The sequence below is a fragment of the Triticum dicoccoides genome, chromosome 5B (genome assembly GCF_002162155.2).
Source record: "Triticum dicoccoides isolate Atlit2015 ecotype Zavitan chromosome 5B, WEW_v2.0, whole genome shotgun sequence".
Taxonomy (NCBI): Eukaryota; Viridiplantae; Streptophyta; class Magnoliopsida; order Poales; family Poaceae; genus Triticum; species Triticum dicoccoides.
The window spans coordinates 515,405,176-515,422,038 of NC_041389.1; the positions used below are offsets into that span (position 1 = coordinate 515,405,176).

At 42.5% G+C, this 16,863-nt stretch overlaps 1 protein-coding gene and 1 long non-coding RNA gene across 5 annotated transcripts; one reads left to right on the plus strand and one right to left on the minus strand.

Moving 5' to 3' along the window:
• Positions 1-8,935: 8,935 nt before the first annotated feature.
• Positions 8,936-10,521, minus strand: LOC119311265. Of its 2 annotated transcripts, none has more exons than XR_005150945.1 (4): positions 9,980-10,521; positions 9,728-9,894; positions 9,558-9,636; positions 8,936-8,957 (listed from the first exon to the last, which is right to left on the minus strand). It is a non-coding gene; the product is annotated as an uncharacterized LOC119311265 (long non-coding RNA). The 2 variants fall into 2 exon arrangements; XR_005150944.1 differs by having other exon boundaries at positions 9,558-9,648.
• Positions 10,522-10,969: 448 nt separating this feature from the next.
• Positions 10,970-15,675, plus strand: LOC119311266. 3 transcript variants are annotated; one of them, XM_037586905.1, is made up of 5 exons: positions 10,970-11,204; positions 11,394-11,563; positions 14,408-14,489; positions 15,026-15,110; positions 15,202-15,675. In XM_037586905.1, the coding sequence occupies exons 1-5, from the start codon at positions 11,036-11,038 to the stop codon at positions 15,326-15,328; spliced, it is 633 nt and encodes a 210-aa protein (XP_037442802.1). In that variant the 5' UTR covers positions 10,970-11,035; the 3' UTR covers positions 15,329-15,675. The 3 variants fall into 3 exon arrangements, with proteins under 3 accessions (XP_037442802.1, XP_037442804.1, XP_037442803.1); XM_037586907.1 differs by having other exon boundaries at positions 15,032-15,110; XM_037586906.1 differs by having other exon boundaries at positions 10,972-11,204; positions 15,029-15,110; positions 15,202-15,663.
• The last annotated feature ends 1,188 nt before the right edge of the window (positions 15,676-16,863 follow it).

Here is a 16,863-nt window from a genome sequence, read left to right on the forward strand (position 1 = left end):
TGTAGTCTTACGTCTTCACGATTCGACCGATCCTAGCATCGAAGGTACGACACCTTCGCGATCTGCACACGTTCAGCTCGGTGACGTCCCACGAACTCTAGATCCAGCTGAGGTCGAGGGAGAGTTTCGTCAGCACGACGGCGTGGTGACGATGATGATGAAGTTACTAGCGCAGGGCTTCGCCTAATCACTACGACGATATGACCGAGGCGGAAATCTGTGGAGGGGGGCACCGCACACGGCTAAACACTCAACTTGTGTGTCCTAGGGCGCCCCCTACCCCCGTATATAAAGGAGGGAGGGAGGAGGAGGTTGGCTAGGGGAGGAGGCGCGCCAAGGAGGGGCAATCCTACTCTAAGTAGCCCCCCCCCTTCCTATTCCAACAAGGAGAATGGGGAAGGAGGAGGTGGAGAGAAGGAAGGAGAGGGGGGCGCCGCCCCCTCTGGCCGGCCCTCTCTCTTCTCCACCAAGGCCCATGAGGCCCAGTAGGTTCCCGGGGGGGAGGAGGGTCCGGTAACCCCCCGGTACTCCGGTTTTATCCGAAACTTATCCGGAACACTTCCGGTGTTCGAATATAGTCATCTAATATATCAATCTTTATGTCTCAACCATTTTGAGACTCCTCGTCATGTCCGTGATCACATCCGGGACTCCGAACAATTTTTAGTACATTATATCACATAAACTGATAATACCAATCGTCATCGAACGTTAAGCGTGCGGACCCTACGGGTTCGAGAACTATGTAGACATGACCAAGACACGTCTCCGGTCAATAACCAATAGCGGAATCTGGATGCTCATATTGGCTCCTACATATTCTACGAAGATCTTTATCGGTCAAACCGCATAACAACATACGTTGTTCCCTTTGTCATCGGTATGTTACTTGCCCGAGATTCAATCGTTGGTATCATCATACCTAGTTCAATCTCATTACCGGAAAGTCTCTTTACTCGTTCTGTAATACTTCATCCCGCAACTAACTCATTAGTCACGATGCTTGCAAGGCTTATAGTGATGAGTATTACCGAGAGGGCCCAGAGATACCTCTCCAAAACACGGAGTGACAAATCCTAATCTCGATCTATGCCAACTCAACAAACACCTTTGGAGACACCTGTAGAGCACCTTTATAATCACCCAATTACGTTGTGACGTTTGGTAGCACACAAAAGTGTTCCTCTGGTATTCGGGAGTTGCATAATCTCATAGTCTAAGGAACATGTATAAGTTATGAAGAGAGCAGTAGCAATGAAACTGAAACGATCACAGTGCTAAGCTAACGGATGGGTCACGTCCATCACATTATTTTCCTAATGATGTGATCCCGTTCATCAAATGACACCACATATCTATGGGTAGGAAACATAACCATCTTTGATAAACGAGCTAGTCAAGTAGAGGCATACTAGGGACACTTATGTTTTGTCTATGTATTCACACATGTACTAAGTTTCCAGTTAATACAATTATAGCATGAATAATAAACATTTATCATGAAATAAGGAAATAAATAATAACTTTATTGTTGCCTCTAGGTCATATTTCCTTCAAGTTTGATCAGAGTTTGATCAAAAATTCAAAAAACATAAATCTGAGGATTATTTTTTTCCTTTCAAAATATGAGGATTCTAAAAATTTGCAAAACGGCCTACAGCGGTCGAAATTGGAACTGCTTTTCGTGCTGAACATTTTGATGTATTATACGTTTTTTTCCGACATCGTATGCAAAAGTTATAGCTGTTTTACTTTTTCATAACACTTTTTTGCAAAATATGTCGAAATTTATGTTTTTTTAATTTTCCTAACTAGTAGATGTAGTAACATAACTACATGTCGAAGGATTTTATAGGGGTGGTATAGATTGAAAATTGCAGAACCCCTTTTAGTTCGGGTTGGTGTCCATCCAATCCTACCGTCAACTACATCTGGTAGCACCATCCTAGCTAGAGTCACAACTGAGGTTAATCAAGTCAGAGTCACGTTCTATTAAAGTGGCAAAAAAATTACTTTTTAATATAGCAAAACCAATTCTATCAACTATTATTAAAGGCTAAACAAATATTAATACAAAACAGTAGCAAAATTAATATTAATTAATTATAAAATTTTATCTACTGTTGTCTAACAGAAGCATACTACAACATGTTAAATTCTACAGAAAGAACTAACTAAAAATAATTGAAAACAACAATTAAAGGACTAAAACAACTCCACAAGCAAAACAATATTGTTTTAATTAAAACCCTAATTTAAATTATTCTAAAAATAACCGAATAAATCTTACTGCAACAACAATCTAACATGTGACTAGGAGCAAAAAGAAATAAATTAAAACTATTTTTAAACTCAAATTATTCACAATCTAGGGCTTGAAGCAAATTTGAACAAATTCATACTCCCTCCGTCCGAAAATACTTGCCATCAAAATGGATAAAAGGGGATGTATCTAGAACTAATATACGTATAGATACATTCCTTTTTATTCATTTTGATGACAAGTATTTCCGGATGGAGGGAGTATTTAAATCATTCAAATTTGAAAACTAATGGCACAAACAGAAAGTAGACAAAATTTTGAATCTAATGCAAAAAGAATCACTCAAAAACATCAAATATCCTAAAAGATATAAGCAATTCAAAACAAAAATTAAAAACAAATTTCGGAACCCCTTAAGTCCCGGTTGGTGGCTTCAACCGGGACTAAAGGTTAACCTTTAGTCCCGGTTGGAGCCACCGTTAGTCCCGTTTGGAGCCACCGTTAGTCCCGTTTGGAGCCACCAACCGGGACTAAAGGTTAGACCTTTAGTCCCGGTTCGAGCCACCAACCGGGACTAAAGGGGTTGAAACCGGGACTAAAGGTCCCATTTGAAACGGGACTAATGCCTGCTCGGCGCACTAGCCGCTAGAATCGGGACTAATGCTCACATTAGTCCCGGTTCGTAATGCAACCGGGACTAATGTGTAGATTGAGCTTCAACCAAAGCTCTGTTTTCTACTAGTGAACTCTCATTCCCTCTAATCAAACAGTGGACTTTTAATCTCCTCACCCCTCAACTTTTATTCCCCATCTCTAGTTTTCCCAAACCAAACACGTTGTTTGCCCACACGACCCGGCATGACACGACCTTTTTAAGATGAATATACTTATAGTACGACTCTCAAGATGAGGTTAATAAGTGAACCTTTTCAAATGTCTCCGATGAAGACCCCATAGCTGAACACATTTTTTTAATCCCTCAAAAAAAGTTGAACACATTTTTTCTAGCATCACTTGGATTTTTGTGGTTCTGATGTGACTTGTGCAGTTATGGGTGTTGTCGAGGGTATCGAGAGCATCGATACAATCCACAACAACATTATGGTCTTAATCTCAAAGGTATCATCCTACTCTTCTCTCCCGGTCTTGCCCCGTCGGTTTATGTAATGTCACATGTAAGATTGCTTCCAAAATCATCGCAAACCATTCCAAATTTTTTTTTGGCCTGAAATCATTCCAGAATAGCGGACGACCTTTGTTCCAATATGCCTTATAACAAATAATATTATGGCAGTATATGAGTGATTTATTTTATGAGAAGGAACATGCCAAGAACCCACATGTACTGTGTGCTAACACTGGATATGATGACAAGACACAATGAGGTGGAATGGTTATATCAACAAAAGACAATGAAAAAACTTGGTTTTAGCATGCATTGCATTTCAGTTGTTATTGACGTGGTTAGCTCAATATCTTTTTTGATCATGTTCAATAGGAAAAACTCAAAGAATTCAAGACTACTGAGGGGCATCCATAGGGGGGTTATATTTCACCCTACTAGTATCTCCTTTTTACAGCAGTAATAATAAGTATGGAGGAATTCCTTTCGCGCATCTTGTCTTACTAGTAAGCGTGCACGTGCAACGCACGTAGATATATATATTTTTCATTCATCCTTAAAGAGGAAATTATAAATAAAGAATTATCAGTTAGTTTATTCTTCACACCAATATGTCAACACTAAAATACTGACAGATGAATCTCAACTTGACAAACAACATGCAAATCATGCTCCAAACTTTCTCCTCTTTCGTCTGTTTCGACCCATTTCATGCCAAAATGTAAAAAGAACATATTGCCGGACATAAACCAAGGATAAATATTGAAAAGCAACTGATTTCATATTCGTGTTCAGCAACAACATCCCAAAATACAATGAGATGTGTAACGTCAGATAATAAAAATACTTTCATGATCATTAGTACCTAGCCATGAACCGAGTGTGCAGCAAAAGAAACTTAATACAATAATGTAGAATATTAACATATATATATATATATATATATATATATATATATATATATATATATATATAGACTGTTTATATGAGAAGAACAAAAATATGAATTTATATGGATTGTTTATATCGAAAATATCAGGATAAATTTATCTTGTGCCCCACTTGGACTTCCCTTTTCTAGCAACAACAGTCATTTAAACCCTTTTCTATTAGTCTGATGAAATAGCAGATGCTAAACAGTTCCATATAAGGGACCTCCCTTCCAGCTTATCCAAAAATGTTCTTCGGGTTTACATGGATAACCAAACAAAAAACATTAATGCAGCAATATATGGTTGAGACAGACAGAGGTAGCAACTGTAACTGGCCTGAAGACAATTGAATTACAATGAACATAATAAAGATAAATGCATAGTATGAAAACCAGATTTTGATAAGTAAAGTGAGAAAGGGTACTTTACTGGGAAATGGTTGTATAACACAAAGTAGGATCCAAGATCAGCAAAAGAAAAAGGAAAAAAACATGTTCAAGCAATATAATTCTGGAGCGATGCAGAGGCCAGAGGAGCAATCTTCTATTATCGACAAGAGAAGTTAAGCATATCAATTGACCAAGGATGAAATTCTGGAGCCATGACCGTTGGTGAAATATCTAGTCATTACAAACTTCACACATTTGATGATGGTACAAATTTCGAGTCATTACAATTTACAAACTTCACAATTTTCATGTCTAGACCACCTCTTTGCATTACCTTGAGCAATCACAGAAATAAGCACAAGCCTCTTATATTAAAAAGGCGCAGCAAGATGCATGTCATGGACGGTGCAGCAGGCATGCGAGGTGGATCCGTGCGGGTAGTGCCGGATGCACCTTGAACGGCGGACGTGCGTGGGGCAGAAAATTTAACCATGGAAGTGTTATTCAATTTCACCATGTTCTGCATGTTCATTGCCTAGAATGAAAAATGGAAGTGTTATTCAATAAACGAAGCAAATCAGAATGATTTCCCTACACGTCCATATAAGCTTGGTATTTAAGAAGGCACACTGATAAGCCTCATATCATTTAAAGAAAATTCACTTACATCAACAGGTTCACCTTTCCCTTGGCGTCCAGTCAAAGCCTTTTCAACTCCTAAACACAGAGGCATGCTTAGTAATTCTACAACAAAAATGGAAACAATATTAGCTTATGTTTAAGCAACATGACATTGTGATAAATCAAAGAGTTTTGGAACTGGTGCAACAGCCTAAATACTTCTGGCAAGAAGGATAAGTATTCATCTCAAGACGACCCTTCTTTATCACCAGAAATTGCAGGATCCACAAACAGTATCATCTACTCCCTCCGTTCCCAAATATAAGTCTTTCTACATATTCCAACAAGTGACTACATACGTAGTAAAATGAGTGGACCTACACTCTAAAATATGTCTACATACATACATCCGTATGTTGTAGTCCATTTGAAATGTCTAAAAAGACTTATATTTAGGAACGGAGGGAGTACTACATAGTGGCAATGCACACAAGGGACATTCAACATATTGGTGCAAACTGTACACTTGAAACCTATTTTAGGTAAAATCTATGACCAAGCTTAGGGCTTGATGATAAGAGGGAAGAGATCAAGATCGTTCATATTTATGATTACTGGAACGCAGCAATTTTTTCTTCGGATATTGTCCTGACCAGAAGAGATGCAGAAAAGATACTATAGACATAGTTAGGGGATTCCATGTGGATTCATAGTAAATTTACCTGTTAACCCTTTAAGCAACATCACGCTGCATGAAATGATGGATGACACATGTCATGCCCACGGGGTGAGATGAAGTGGTCAGCGCTTGCAGATTTCAGTAGCATTCACAGCCTCAGCTGCACCCCCTGGCAGTGAAAGGCACCTTGCGGCTCGCGTATATTGACATGTCAATTGGCATTTAGCCAAACAAAACTGTGCCAAATCCAGCTTGCATAACGTGAACAGATCAAAAAATAAATAAAAAGAATCAGTATTGAAAGGAGATGAGAAGTATGCCTGAAAGAATAAAATTATAAAATGGATTGGCATGAATGGAGAATAAACCTGTGTCATCCCTGCAAGACATCTCTATAGACACAATATTTTGGTGTTTTTTGTGAGAATGTCATCCGCCTATGAGCAAGCTTGTCTGTCAACCGTTACAAAACCAGGAAGAGGGTTGAGTTAAAAAACAACATATACTTCAGTGCCGCAGTTAAAGATCCAAATGCCCTGAAGAATTTCTCTCAAACAGGTCGTTACTCATGTTTGGACCTGAATATCGTGAACGAATATTTGAAACTGACAAAAGCTAAATCAAGAATTTTGGCCCTGGACGATACTGACTGATAGACAATTATAAGGAGCAGGTTTCAGAGAATCGGAGATTAACATGTTGCCGGTTGACCTGTCAGTTGCACAATGTAACTTACACCCCAGTTGCACAATGTAACTTACACCACAAACTGACAGGCTGCCCTGTCAGACTTACATTTCCCTAAAACAGGTTTCTACATAACCATTCCTTTCAGCGCTTCCAGACAAATCCGATAAGGAAAACATCTAAGCATGGTGTAAAGGGAAGAGCTTTTATTTTCTTTCCATTTAACTTTAATGAAATGATGTGTTCTCATTGTTTAAGGAAAACAGTTTTCAGTTCATATGATCAAGAACAAAATCAGTATTACCTTGAAATGCTGTACTGCATGGGTACTATATAAGGTTAACTTAAGATAGGAAGAGTCATTACCTTCATAAAGGATGGATTTCTTGAGAAAAAGTTCAACCACTCTGCTCTATCAATTTTCCATCCTGATTCACATCAACATCTGAAAATGTATCTGAACCCATATGAAAGCTTTAAATTTAAATTAATATGGGATCCGTAACACCTTGAGTTTTGGGATCAGATGTCCATACCTTGTCAAGGATTAACTCAATATATAGTTCAGTCACAAGAGCAATAAGCATCGGTTTGACTTGTACAGTGCTTCAGTAGAAACTATGTCACCTGATCCTTGATTCGCTCAGAGTGAGACATTAAAGGTGCAGATTTGGAACAAGTCTGACAATCCATACACTGGCATCTGCAATTAAAGATGGAAATAAGGTCACTCAAATCATGGCAGGGAATTGAATTTTGACATCCACACACCATCAATGGAAAAATACCTTCACAGGAGGGATGGGAAAGTATCCGGACGTCCGGGAGGCACAGGACACAACCACATCAATCTCGCCAGATCCAAGTCCGACCACCGCCCCAATCCTGCGCGCGGTGTGACCTCATCCGCTCCCAGCGCTGCGGCAAGTTATGGACGGTCGCCGCACGGGGTCGGAGAGTAGCTGCACGCCTACACCGCCGTGCGGCACTTCAAGGTCCTCCCAGGTGATATAATGAGCGCCGTCAGCGTCGGCTACAGTTGCGATGAGGGTGGGAGAGGAGTCAATGATCCTGTGTTCAGGGCGCGGCCGAGCACCTGGAGCGTTGAGCCGGCGGGGGAAGTGTCGACGACGGCGTCTGCACGATGGGCGACTACTCGAAGTCGCCGCCGCGGGCGGGCGGGCCTCGGGTTGGGGAGCGATTTGTGCGCCGAAGATTAGGAAGATGATTTGTTGCGTATTGTTTTTTCCCTAGCAGCTGAACCAATGCGGCCGCGAACGGCAGAGTTTTCGTCCGCTCCTCCAATTCACTAAACGTACTTTTTGGGATATTAGTTGTTACATGTCGACGGTTGATTAGAATAAGCGGGTCTAATCGTGAGGCTGTAATTATTTGGTGTTGTTGTGTGTACGTGAGGCTGTGTGCACTTAGTGATGAATATGTTTGCTTGTTTAATCGTGAGGCTGTAATATATTCCAACAAGTGACTACATACGTAGTAAAATGAGTGGACCTACACTCTAAAATATGTCTACATACATCCGTATGTTGTAGTCCATTTGAAATGTCTAAAAAGACTTATATTTAGGAACGGAGGGAGTACTACATAGTGGCAATGCACACAAGGGACATTCAACATATTGGTGCAAACTGTACACTTGAAACCTATTTTAGGTAAAATCTATGACCAAGCTTAGGGCTTGATGATAAGAGGGAAGAGATCAAGATCGTTCATATTTATGATTACTGGAACGCAGCAATTTTTTCTTCGGATATTGTCCTGACCAGAAGAGATGCAGAAAAGATACTATAGACATAGTTAGGGGATTCCATGTGGATTCATAGTAAATTTACCTGTTAACCCTTTAAGCAACATCACGCTGCATGAAATGATGGATGACACATGTCATGCCCACGGGGTGAGATGAAGTGGTCAGCGCTTGCAGATTTCAGCAGCATTCACAGCCTCAGCTGCACCCCCTGGCAGTGAAAGGCACCTTGCGGCTCGCGTATATTGACATGTCAATTGGCATTTAGCCAAACAAAACTGTGCCAAATCCAGCTTGCATAACGTGAACAGATCAAAAAATAAATAAAAAGAATCAGTATTGAAAGGAGATGAGAAGTATGCCTGAAAGAATAAAATTATAAAATGGATTGGCATGAATGGAGAATAAACCTGTGTCATCCCTGCAAGACATCTCTATAGACACAATATTTTGGTGTTTTTTGTGAGAATGGCATCCGCCTATGAGCAAGCTTGTCTGTCAACCATTACAAAACCAGGAAGAGGGTTGAGTTAAAAAACAACATATACTTCAGTGCCGCAGTTAAAGATCCAAATGCCCTGAAGAATTTCTCTCAAACAGGTCGTTACTCATGTTTGGACCTGAATATCGTGAACGAATATTTGAAACTGACAAAAGCTAAATCAAGAATTTTGGCCCTGGACGATACTGACTGATAGACAATTATAAGGAGCAGGTTTCAGAGAATCGGAGATTAACATGTTGCCGGTTGACCTATCAGTTGCACAATGTAACTTACACCCCAGTTGCACAATGTAACTTACACCACAAACTGACAGGCTGCCCTGTCAGACTTACATTTCCCTAAAACAGGTTTCTACATAACCATTCCTTTCAGCGCTTCCGGACAAATCCGATAAGGAAAACATCTAAGCATGGTGTAAAGGGAAGAGCTTTTATTTTCTTTCCATTTAACTTTAATGAAATGATGTGTTCTCATTGTTTAAGGAAAACAGTTTTCAGTTCATATGATCAAGAACAAAATCAGTATTACCTTGAAATGCTGTACTGCATGGGTACTATATAAGGTTAACTTAAGATAGGAAGAGTCATTACCTTCATAAAGGATGGATTTCTTGAGAAAAAGTTCAACCACTCTGCTCTATCAATTTTCCATCCTGATTCACATCAACATCTGAAAATGTATCTGAACCCATATGAAAGCTTTAAATTTAAATTAACATGGGATCCGTAACACCTTGAGTTTTGGGATCAGATGTCCATACCTTGTCAAGGATTAACTCAATATATAGTTCAGTCACAAGAGCAATAAGCATCGGTTTGACTTGTACAGTGCTTCAGTAGAAACTATGTCACCTGATCCTTGATTCGCTCAGAGTGAGACATTAAAGGTGCAGATTTGGAACAAGTCTGACAATCCATACACTGGCATCTGCAATTAAAGATGGAAATAAGGTCACTCAAATCATGGCAGGGAATTGAATTTTGACATCCACACACCATCAATGGAAAAATACCTTCACAGGAGGGATGGGAAAGTATCCGGACGTCCGGGAGGCACAGGACACAACCACATCAATCTCGCCAGATCCAAGTCCGACCACCGCCCCAATCCTGCGCGCGGTGTGACCTCATCCGCTCCCAGCGCTGCGGCAAGTTATGGACGGTCGCCGCACGGGGTCGGAGAGTAGCTGCACGCCTACACCGCCGTGCGGCACTTCAAGGTCCTCCCAGGTGATATAATGAGCGCCGTCAGCGTCGGCTACAGTTGCGATGAGGGTGGGAGAGGAGTCGATGATCCTGTGTTCAGGGCGCGGCCGAGCACCTGGAGCGTTGAGCCGGCGGGGGAAGTGTCGACGACGGCGTCTGCACGATGGGCGACTACTCGAAGTCGCCGCCGCGGGCGGGCGGGCCTCGGGTTGGGGAGCGATTTGTGCGCCGAAGATTAGGAAGATGATTTGTTGCGTATTGTTTTTTCCCTAGCAGCTGAACCAATGCGGCCGCGAACGGCAGAGTTTTCGTCCGCTCCTCCAATTCACTAAACGTACTTTTTGGGATATTAGTTGTTACATGTCGACGGTTGATTAGAATAAGCGGGTCTAATCGTGAGGCTGTAATTATTTGGTGTTGTTGTGTGTACGTGAGGCTGTGTGCACTTAGTGATGAATATGTTTGCTTGTTTAATAGTAGTAGAGATAAACGTACTTTTTGGGATATTAGTTGTTACATGTCGATGGTTGATTAGAATAAGCGGGTCTAATCGTGAGGCTGTAATTATTTGGTGTTGTTGTGTGTACGTGAGGCTATGTGCACTTAGTGATGAATATGTTTGCTTGTTTAATAGTAGTAGAGATAATAATAATAAAATATTGTACTCCGTAAGACACAACGAAATTCCCGGTTAGATTATTCCCCTCGTGGGCCCGACAAGTCAGCGACCACGGTTTACCACGGCGCGACGCAAGGAGCCAAGCGGGCCCACGTTGCAGCCAAGACAGGGCGATCGGTCGGTCCCCCCTTTGACAAGGAAATTTCTCCGTCGGAGAGGGAGCACGGGGGAGAGACGGATAGAGATGGGAGAGGCATCGCCGGAGTCCAGCGGCGCGGTGGCCGGAGGGCCGTCTGTCCCGGGGCCGCCGAGGAAGGGGAAGTCGTGCAAGGGCTGCCTCTACTACTCGTCGGTGCTCAAATCCCGGGGATACAACCCCATCTGCGTGGGGATCCCTCGCTCCATCCCCCAAGGTCCGGAACCCTAATCCCTCCTAGCAACCCGCGAGTCCAGCATGTGTTCGTGCGATATGCGTTTTTCGTCGGAGCAAATTATCGCAGTTGGCGTCAAATTTGCTTGCTTTTTTTCTTTCTGGGTGGCGTAGTACGCTGGATCGGAAGATCTCACGGAACCGTTGATTGATTGATTGTTTGATGTGGCAGTCCCGGGCTTCGTGGTGGAAGAGCCTAGGGAGGAGGCCGCGGCGCAGGGGCATGATCTGAGACAGTTCAAATACGCCTGTGCCGGTTACTCCATGTTCGTCGACGACAGAGACGCCAAAAGCGGCGAGAATGACGCCAAGGCGCTGTTGCCGTATTGCCAGGGCCTCGAGGTTGGTTTTCATCTCATCCTTGCTGTAGGAGACTATGAAATTTTCAGTTTATGTTGCTTATGGATTATAAATGTTTCTGTTATTGCTCATAAATTCATATGTAGGCAATGAATGTTTATCGTAACACATGGTCACAGAAATTTCCAAAATTGTCAATTTAACAGATGCTGGTCATATTGTCCTGCGCTATCTTTGTATTTTGTGCTCATACAATTCTCAATAGAGTTTTGACCTTACCTAAAAAAAAGATTAGTTTTTTTTAAAGGAAAATTTCAGATTGCCAGAAAGAGAAGACATATCATTGCAGTAATGGCCTGCAGTCGTAAGCAAGTTATGCTTGCCATTTTTCGCAATTGTAAACTTTGACAAGTATCCAAATCCTTGAGTCTGATAGGTAACCGAACACTTATATGATCTGCTGGAGCCAGCGGAATTATATAAAGGAGAAAAAAAACCTAGATAACTCGATATGAAAATCGAGCAGGGGGTGTAGTAGTGATGAGTACTGGCCAGTTTGTGTTAGGTTGTGAGCATTTTGGTTGGCATAAAAGATTGGATCTGAAATCTGACTGGCGCTTCAGTGTGTTGGTATCGTCTGCTCGGCGCCTACAATCCTACTTGGATGCAAACACAACCAAAATAAATCGTAAGCTTGCAAAATTTTGGCAATTGGGTTGGCCTTGATCAGTTCGAGAGGAAGGTAGAAATGGTTCCGGTTTTTATATTAACGATGAGATTCTGAAAGACCAGAAAGACAAGTGATATGAACTGGTTTGTATCCACCCAGCTCTGCTGCTCTTTTTCTTTTGATTCTTTATGTTCCTTTTCACTTGAGCTAATTCTTTACTTGCTTTCGAGCTGACTTGGTGATTGTTAAACAAGAAGAAAATGGAAAAGTAGAAGTATGACAGTATTTATTGTTTATAGGAGATAATAATATTTTGGCTGTTAACAATGTAGAAAAGGAATGCCTTTGTCAATGCTTCTGTTGCCTGATGGACTTTCTATTAGTTAGATCAAATTGAATGATGAAAATAAGTGACATCTTCATCAAATTGTGCATGCTCACATGTAGACCTTGTCTAGTTCCTTACAAATTAGTCATCCATAGCTCCTTAACGGAATGTGGTTTCTAGTCTAGTTCTCAAAAGATTAGCAGGCACCAGATCACTCATTGCCTGCATGTATGTTACATGCCCACAAGTGCTGAATTCATTGGACTGTTGCCATCTGTTCTTTTATGCATACGAGTTGTTTTGATTTTGAACACGCAAAGCAGGCGTGAGTTGAAAAAATAAATGAAAATCAGTGAACCTTGCTGCCTAGTTTTCCCCTTTACTGTCTGTCGCAACTAGTCTTTTATCTGGCAATTATCCACTTTTAAAATATTGATTATTGTGGGCTAGTTTTCTCTGCTTCTCACCACTCACCTGTAACCATTGCCAGCCCACTAGCAGAAAGTCATCCCTGTTGCAACACAAGATCTGCTATTGTGGCCATGACCTCATCCTCCACCAACCCGTTTAGTCCATTTTGGGCTCTGAAACAAATGTTATACAAGTTGGCTGCCATCAGAATTAAGCTTCGCTGGACGACACATCATTCTCGTTCTATAGGTTGGCAGTACTTGTGATGGTTTCCCAGGATCCAATAAATCCACTTAGGTTTACGTTGGCGTGATATTGTTCTATGGAAGTCGGTGGGCTGCTTTTTAGAAGTTCGGCCTGATTTTAATGAGATTATTCCAGGTTCTACTTGACTAGGCCCTGTGCTCGTCAGAACTAACCACTACTTGTGAATTATGAATAGAGTGCATAATCGTAGCATGGAAGTGGAACTCTGTGGGTTAGTTCTGCGTAGACCAGACCATTAGACTCATCAGAGGTTCTGATGTAGATGGCAGACTATCCAGAAGTCTAATGTAGATGTCACTGCTTAGTCAGTTAAGGGTATCAGGGTGGTATCCATCCTGATTTTAATGAGATTGTTCCAGCTGAATACTCAGTCACAGAAATATGTTCACCTCATAGCATGACCTGTTAGGTTCAGGGATGCACAACTGCACATAACTTATGTTCTAGCATGCTGCGTTTGCAGATACTGAAATAGCTTTGGATTATTTTTCTTCTAACTGTCCAATTCTTCCGTGTCAACATCATCATCATACAAGGAGATTCCTATCTTGCAACAGACCTTAAATTTGATCGTGCTGTCAACTGTCATGCATCGAATGATTCATCAGTTCCATTGCACACTTAAAAGATACTTGTACAATTTTCGTAGGCGATATTAGTTTGCAGCATTAACCAAAATCTTGTGAACCTAGTTCACAGTGGGGGTAAACATCCATCTAAGGATGGCCTGACATTGGCTTGAACTAGAATGGCACCAATCTGGTGGAGGAAGGGCAAGACCACAGCAGGATTTTTGCTTCAGTAAAGGGAATACAGTTCAATCCATTTTATAGTGATGGCCTAACTTTACTCCTAAGAAATAACCTCTAACCTATGGAAACAGAATAACATAATGTAACCCAAACAAACCAACCACAGGTGAAAAAGACCTCATACGAACAGTAATTATGGCGAGTAGTACCACATGAAGAGATTGGTGAGCAAGAACAAGAAGAATGGTAGCAAACACCCTTCTCTTTGCTTGATGGTTGGATTTTATTGACCTGACTCTGGATCAATGAAGTGTTCTCAGTGAATGCCATAGATGGAAAATTTATCGGCAATAATGCATGTGATATTTAATATGTACACCATGTGCTTATTCATTTATTATGTACTGTACCCTTTTGGATTTGGTTATTGCTAAAGAAAGTGAGAAATATTCCTGCAGCTATTGGTGGACAGCAGAATGGTCGAGAGAAAATCACCCGCTGTAGAGCATGCTTCAACGCGTAATCCGAAACCAAAAGAAGGTATGTAAAGCTTCTTCTACTTTGATGTTGCATCTGCTTTGTGCTGTGTCACTGTTCAGTGGAAAACTATAAACCTGAATCCATGGCAATACTAATGGATTATGCGTTTGCGATTACACTTTAACAGTTCTAAGTTTGTACCTACTCTCTGGTTAACTGTACAAGTACCAAGTCTATATATGCTGGTCAGAGTCAATTTATGTTGGGCTGGTGGTAGTTGCCCATTCCTGCAATTAAAGTATGGATATCTCCATGTATCAATTCCTGTAAACTTGGTCGTACATCCTGAAAGATAAACACAGTAGCATTCTGCTTATGGTGAATGGTATAGTGGCTGTTCCTTTCTAGTTCGACGGAACTGTCCAAATTAGGTTTATCTGTTGCACCCAATATATTGCCATGATGATTAATCTTTTAGCATCAGTTTTCTTGACCAGTCAGTATTCTTCAGAATCCACCAGTGTGCCACCATTTGTGGTGCCACCTTTTCCGCAGAGTGGACTTGAAAACTGTTGATGATGTTATGTTTCTTGTCACAGCTGCTGCTGCTGCTGCTGCTGCCACGCAGCCTCAGGAGCAAGGACAGCGACCACAGCTGGCGAGACAGGAATTCATGGCGAGGAAAGTTACCGTTCCAGCCCTCCCCTCCCCTATCTTCACGCAATGATGATCTCCTCTGACTTTGTGAGAGTGGCTGCGTGTGGTGATGCAGGTTCAGGAGGAGCGCCGGGCTGGTGGCCTCAGGGGTCGCCAAGAACCTCAACAAAACGGGCAGCTACATCAAGCAAAACGTCGAGGACATATTTTCCCCTGACCGACGGCCACCACCCAAGCAGTAGCCGACCGCCACGCGAGGTCGTCCATTTCCGAGCCGGGAAGCCTGAGAAAACTGCCATGCAGGTGAAGGGAAAAAGGCTACCCGGCATGCAGCGGACGCTTTCCTGCGGCGTGGTACTGAGTGAATTCCTTTTGCTGTATACTTGTTTGATTTTTGCTATTTATATGGAAACAACTGGGGTCTGGTTATGTACATGAGAAACTGGATATAGGGTGTTTCTTCTCCGTTGGAGCCGGTCGTTGGGGTGGTTGCTGAATAATAATATGTCCAAGGTGTTTGTTTCAACTCAGAAGGTCCTTTTGAGAATGAGGAATTCATGCTACTGCTGTTTATCTATCCAGCACCCTACCTACATACTTGTCGTTTTTCCTTGCAAAACGTTTCTGTATTAAGGCTGGCCATAGTGGGGATAACATTGTATTTGGGACTCGCAAACATGCTTATGTGGCAGGCAATTAAAAAAGAGAGAGGGGGTTATAGTAACATAAGGCTGGTCACAATGGGCAAGAACATAAGCTAGTAACTTACACACTTCCCTAGACTATGTTATTACCTCCATAGTGGATAGGAACATCTATGTAGTGTCATGCAACGATGTATTTATTAGATTATAGACTCATTGTTTCTTGGAGTGTGTGATGTTCCGGTAACTTAGCTAGTTACCACAAGCACCTCTCTCTTCATTAAATACGTGCCACATAAGCAAAGTTGTATTGGAGTGTGTGATGTTACTCCTAAGTTCCTCCCCACTGTGACCAGCCTAAGTAGGTACCGTAACATAACGCATCCCGAGACAAGATAAGTCTACACCTAAATAAATGAAAGCTTGCATGACATCACAAATAGGTTACTATTCATTATGAAGGTAGTAACATAGACTAGTAATATATGCATGTTACTAGTACTCTCCACTATGGCGCGCTGCCTCGCCTGTGCGGCCGTCGCCATGCCCTGCCATCGTCTATGCGGCCGCCGGCACGCCCAAGAAGAATGCAACGGCCATCATCGCCGAGAGGGCCAAGCACCTCACCTACGCCCGCCGTCGATGCCTTCGCCGTCCTCCTCGAGCTCCCCGCAGACGACCACGCGTACGGCCTGCGCCGTTGCCGGAGCGCGCGCCTGCCGCCGCCGCGGCCAAGGACGACCTTTGCTGCGGCCGCCGAAAGGTGAGGGTGGACCCGGTGGTGCGGGGCGAAGGTGAGGGGCAGAAGCGATGGGTGGCGGGGTGGACACGATGGGTGGTCATTGCCGCGCCGGGGAGGGCCAGTGAACGGCGGCGGAGGACAGGGCAGGCTCGCTGGCGAGAGGAAAGTAAGGGAGGCACGGAGGAGGGAATACTCAGGGAGGAGGAGGAAAAAGTGTGGAAGATACACTGACATGTGGGCCCCACATGTCAGTTAACGGTCCAACAGACGGTCAAATAGACGGATTGTTTAGGTGCGGGCCCGACCTGTCATAAACATGTTTAAATTTTAAGCAACGGTCATTTGGAGTTTTCTGAAACAGCCGACCGCCCATTCGGTAGTTATCTGAGAA